This window comes from Brachyistius frenatus, unplaced genomic scaffold (genome assembly GCF_029030835.1).
Source record: "Brachyistius frenatus isolate BFR_SWC_R1_liver_20210118 unplaced genomic scaffold, ASM2903083v1 Contig_372, whole genome shotgun sequence".
Taxonomy (NCBI): Eukaryota; Metazoa; Chordata; class Actinopteri; family Embiotocidae; genus Brachyistius; species Brachyistius frenatus.
In genome coordinates, this window is record NW_027210971.1 from 11,659 (window position 1) to 17,500 (window position 5,842).

A 5,842-nucleotide genomic window follows, 5' to 3' on the forward strand; every position below is an offset into this window, starting at 1 on the left:
TGGTCTCCATCGAAGACGAGCACAGCAGGCTAACATTTGCTCATTAGCTCTGCAGGAGGATCATAAGGTAAAGTACTGGACACGTTGAAAGTTTGACGAGAGGAAAAGTCGATTAAAGTCATCTGAAGATTAAAGATTAAAGTATCTGATTTCTTTCATGCACAAAACTGATGGCGACCTTTACTGCTGATATAAACTTTCTTTGACAGCTTAGTAAGAACGACATATAAACATATATGTTTAATGTTGAATACACACAAGCTTTTGCTAAGAAGGTGCGTTTAAAGCCGACATAATTGTGATTTAAACAAAATATAAATCTGATCACACACTGAATGCCGGTTTTTGCTCCCAAGACATCTTTTTTAGACTCAGTGTATGAAAATGGTGTCATAAGAATGACAGCGGGAACCAGACATGGTGCCCTCTCTTCATCTCCTCCTCTCCTCTCCTCTCCTCTCCTCTCCTCTCCTCTCCTCTCCTCTCCTCTCCTCTCCTCTCCTCTCCTCTCCTCTCCTCACAGGCCAAAGACAGGTTTGCTGATCTGACAATGATTTGACCAACTCGGTCTGAAGCCTCGTCTCAGTGTTTCTCCACAACTGAGCAGCAGAGAGAATCAGTTCAATCAATGCAGCCAAATAAGGTTCCTCCAAACTCCAAAAAACAATGTTTGATTATTAAAAGTTTATCACAGAGCATTAATAAGTGCCCTTTACAAAACAAATGTTTCTTGACTTTTACAGAAACTGTCTCTGACTGTGAAGGAGAGGTCAGGTAATGATATTTTTTGTTTTTGTACAATCACAGAAAACTGTCAACGAGGTGGAGATTTTTAAGACTTCATAATATTTATTCTGAAACAACAAACTATGTTTCACTTGAAACCAGCAAAATCAGAAACCTCTAAGATTTCCCTTCGATGTGCCTCGATTAAACCTTCACCTCACACAACCTTCCAACATGTCCCAATAAAACCAGGGTGATGTCCCTGACACACCTCGGTGAGACTCTAAGAAACAGTGAGTGTCTTAAACACACTGAAAGTGGGAGCGCATCATCCTGAAGTGAAGAACAGAGACATCAGCGGGGATTAAAGTGGTCGAGTCTGAGAACAACTTTCTGACCCCAGAATCAGTGACGACGTTCCTAAACAGACACTTCTCTCTTCTGGCCTTTGTTCATTATTTACATAACTTTTTCTATCATTATCTGTGTCTGCAACAGAGTACAATAGGATGAATGAAGGAGACTCGGAACCATGAACCATCCCTGAGTTATTCTGCATCTCCTCTCCTCTTTCTGCAGCTGCGTGTTTCTAATCTGTGGTTACTGCAACCAACAACCCTCAGTGATGTCATCAACCAGCAGTGATGTCATCAACCAGCAGTGATGTCATCATCCATCAGTGATGTCATCGTTGGTTTGTGAACGTTATGAATCCTCCAGTTCAGATTCTGTCCGTCACCATCTTGTTAGTTCGGAGCGGTTTGGAGCAGGAAGTGACCATATTTGGACGAGCTGGGGGAGGAGCCAGCGGTGGATCTGACCGATCTGATCGGAAACCTGACGATACTACGTCCCGCCCACCGATAGCTGTAACCTGACTGCACCACAGGCCTGTCAATCAAACAGACACGCCCCCAAAAACAGGTCTTCTTGAATCTTCTTTTCTAATGAATGAGGGATTATTTTCAGATGGACCTCCAGAAAACTAAGAAGAAGGAGTGACTTTAGCTAACAACACCGAGATAACTGATGGACACATTTTATTCACTTTGGATTTGATGAGAGAAGTTGAATGGGAGTCTATGGAGCCGGAGGCTTTTTGGAGCCGACCTCTAGTGGCACTCGCTGGTATTGCAGCTTAAGACACTTTTTTTTAAATTTTTCAGACCTGAAGCAACGAACACTTTTATATCCAGTCTGTTGGTTACTGCCTCCACCAACCTGCCAACTGTTTGCTGTTCTTTTGTCTCTCTGCTCTCCCCTCACCTCAACCGGTTGAGGAAGATGGCCTCCTCATTTTAGTTGGGTTCTGTCGGAGGTTCTTCTGGGTTCAAAGGGAGTTTTTTTCATCCATTCGTGTTAGCTCAAGGGGGAATGTTTAAATTGTTGGGTTTCTCTTTATAATATCAAAAGTGTTGGTGGTTGCAGAACCTTCTCAACCACCTGAGTGTCTTACATAGTGATGACTGGTGGTATTGTTTCCTGATCCCAGTCCAACTGATGATGTGAAGCATCACAATGAAGCGTCCTCAGCAGCTGAGTCCCTCTGGGTGTCAGCGGCCTACATGCACATATCTGGAGGACTCCGATCAACTGAGCTGCAATCAGGGAAAGTCATTTTCAGAAAGCGTCAGGTTAAATGGGGTCAGCCGTGTCTTAGGGGCTCAAAGCCTCGATCTGCTGAGGGCTCGCGCTGTTCCTGTTTCAAGGTCACAGATCTGATGGAGCGTCAGCCTGTCAGAGTGAGAGGGATGCACACAGAAGACCGAGGGATCTGCAAAATCTGTTATTTTACCACAAAAGATCCTGAGGACATTTTTTTCATTTACAATTTCATAATGAAATGTATATTAAAATGCAATGCCAACTCTTGTAAAACCAGAAAGAACTCAACAATTCTCCCATTTACTGTCGTGCCCGAACACATCATCCCCGCTGCTTCAATTTGGAGCTGAATTGATTTCTCGACTTTACAAACAGCCCCTGAGGAATCAGAGTCATGTCTCTATCTCCATCAGTTCCACAGTTATGGCTCGGATCAATAATTGTTTAATGGTGGAACGCTCAGATCTGGATCACCACCAGAACCTAATTGACTTTTCTTGGCTCGAGGCCAAATCGTCCTGCAAATTTATTGGTAACACACGTTTTGAGAAATCCTGCTGTCAGACAGCGACAAATTAATTAACAGGCATTAAACTCTATCTGCCTCTATGGAAGAAATCACTTTTTGAATACAAAATATATATGCTGCTGCTTATATAATAGAGGGCCTTTGTACATTGGAGTCATGCTGCAGAGAGAATCTGTTGGTAAATTGATCCAAGACGGCCAGTTGGCATCGTTAGCTTTTAAAGTCATGCATTCAAAAGACTTTGATCTGAAAAAATAATAAAGTTAAAAATGACCATGACGTTAAATCAACGTTTTTCTGTTGGTAACTGAGCGTATGTTCTTACAAAACTCTTTAACCCTTAACAATCCAGAAAAAAATAGCCAAAAATGCCCCTTTGAGACAAACCCAAAGTAAATTAAAGCTGTTCTTGAAGCTTTTGAAGTGGACGCATGCAGTCTGGTCTGTTCTGAAAGCTAACGCTGAAGTTTTATCCCAACAGTCAGAATCACTGGAGGTGCTACTGGTACTGAGTTATAAAAGTTTGAACACACTGAAGTAGAAGGTTTTTATTTCTGCCTGAATTTTGTTTTTGTAAATCACAACAGGATGTGAAGTCGGGCCGAGACCAGGTTCAAATTCTTATTACAATGCAACAGAAAAAATGTTACATTTTTTTCTAAAAGTATTTCCAGGTTTCCAGAAAAAAATGCCATTCAGAGAGATTTGGAAACGGAACATAACCTCATCGGCTAATCAAAGTGTCAATCAAAAGCATCAAAAGTGTCGGCTGGAGGAAGGATATGGAAGCTGTCATTGGCTAAAGTGAGGAGTCAATCAACCGGGCAGAGTGAAGACACCATGTTGATGTTATTTACAGTCTTTAGATGCTGAAGTTAGGATGAAAACATCTTTGGGATTTTTCCAAACACTAAGAAAGCCAATTGTGTGTTAAGGACTAAATTCTTGAGTGAAATACTTAAATTAAAGGTCATTGTCTGCTTTGATTAAAAAAAGGGACATAACTTTTACTTCTTTTTTTTACTTTCAGTCCAACAATCTTTCCTGAATTTTAACTAAAGTGTTGCTTAAAGTCCAGATGTGACTCCAGATGTGAACCCCGGTTTCTTTAGGTAGAACTTTGTAAGATGACTTCCACTCTGACCGCCTCCAGGACAGTTCGCACACAGGCTACTGAACAACCGCAAAATAACAGGTTGCTGAGAATCTAATCCAGACAGCTATGATTGTATATGTAAAAGGTAAATATGCTGCCATGGAAACAGGGTTGGATCAAATAAAACTTGTGTTTTTTTCCCTTCGAGTTCCTTTTACTTCACTGACACAAGATTCATGTTTTATATTAATTACTGAGCAGCTTTGTTACTTTTCACTTGGTACTTCAAAGCTTTCTGTAGCGTCATTCTTAGAAGTTCATTATAAAACATCTACAGCTTCAGTTGTCCCACTCCTTTTCCTGATCGGCGCCACCTGGCTGCAGCACCACGATTATTTTACATTCAGTGTATCACTGACCGGCCAGCGTGTTTTCCACTTTCCCAGAGACCTTCAGTGGGACCAGCCTCAATGGTTGACCAGTTACACAGTTGAAGTAGGGGAAAAGCCTTTCACTGAAAGAGTGTGTGAAGGTGTGAATGTGTGTGTCGGTATCAAAATCAGAGAAGGACAACGTTCCCTTCTCCCAGTCCAGATGCACTCGAATCCTCTGGAAGGTCTTCTTCATGGTGAGATCTGTGTGTGGTTCTGATCCGGAGCACGCTCTGTAGCCACCGTCGTAGAAACAAATTCTCCAAAGTCCAGACACCACGTCGTCCTTCCTCTGGACGGACCGTCCAAGCCCCCCCAGTTCCCAGTAATCACCGTCTCCGACCTCGATGACCCAGTTGTGAGTCCCGGAGTCGAAGCCCTCCGATCCCAGGACCGAGGTGAGGAGCTGGATCCTCTCTGGGTTGTCAGGAAGGTTCTGTCTCTGTCCCCATCGAACCCTGCAGAGATCTTCAGACAGAAGGAGCTCTGGGTTGGCAGTGTTTGGGTCCAGAACCACTGGAGTGAAGGAGACCATGTCCCTCATCTTGTCCCAGATGTTGAAGGTCAGGTTGCCCAGATGTTTAGCCACATCCATCAGAGTTCCCGGCGCCGGCTGCGCGTCGTCCATGAGCGGGTTCTGCTGCTGGACTCGTTCCGCTGCAGCCATGCAGCTCTGCAGGAACCAGATGTCTGCAGCTCTCAGCTGCTCCTCTGTGGCTCCGACGGCATCTGACAGAGCAGATATCTCTCTGATCAGTGCCTCCATCTTCTCCTTCATCACCTGGCTCTTCTGCTCCTCTTCCTCCCTCAGAGCAGAGATCCTGGCCTCCTCTTCCTCATCCAGAAACTGACGAAGCTTCCTGAACTGCTGCTTCATCAGTCCTTCTGTGTGTTGGACCTGAACCTTGATGTGTTTAGCTGTAAGCTCACAGCTTCCTCTGATGTGACATAAGAGCTTCAGTTTCTCCTGCAGGGGTTTCAGCAGCTCCTTCAGTTTCCTCCTCTGATCCTCTGCAGCCTCATCGACAGGTCTGAACTTGTGGTCGGTGTGTTTTTCTGAGTCTCGACAGACGAGACAGACCGGCTGCTGGTGGTGGAGACAGAACCGTTTGAGTTTCTCACCGTGATGACGACAGAAAGGCTCAGAGGCTCTCAGGTCTCTCTCCCGAACGAAGGCCTCACACAGGTTCTTTAAGGCCAAGTTAAACGGCGGTTCGCTCCTGGAGGATCTCCTCTTACAAAGCAAACACTCCCGGGTTTGTTTCTCGGCCCACCCCTTCTGGAGGCAGGGTTTACAGAAGCTGTGGCTGCAGGACAGCAGGACCGGATCTCTGAAGACGTCGTGGCAGACCGGACAGGAGAGGCTGCTCTCCAGGAAACAGGAGGAAGAAGCCATGCTTGAAGCTGAGAAGCCCGAGACCGTATGTTGTGGTTTCACCCGGTCCTCCGGAGCAT

At 44.7% G+C, this 5,842-nt stretch overlaps 1 protein-coding gene across 1 annotated transcript in view; it reads right to left on the minus strand.

Moving 5' to 3' along the window:
• Positions 1–3,393: 3,393 nt before the first annotated feature.
• Positions 3,394–5,842, minus strand: part of LOC138636368 (E3 ubiquitin-protein ligase TRIM35-like) — a 2,703-nt gene continuing 254 nt past the window's right edge. The window contains exon 1 of the mRNA XM_069724351.1: positions 3,394–5,842. This exon is cut by the window's right edge and continues 254 nt beyond it. Within this exon, the coding sequence (XP_069580452.1) occupies positions 4,368–5,783 (1,416 nt within the window). The 5' untranslated portion in view covers positions 5,784–5,842 and the 3' untranslated portion in view covers positions 3,394–4,367.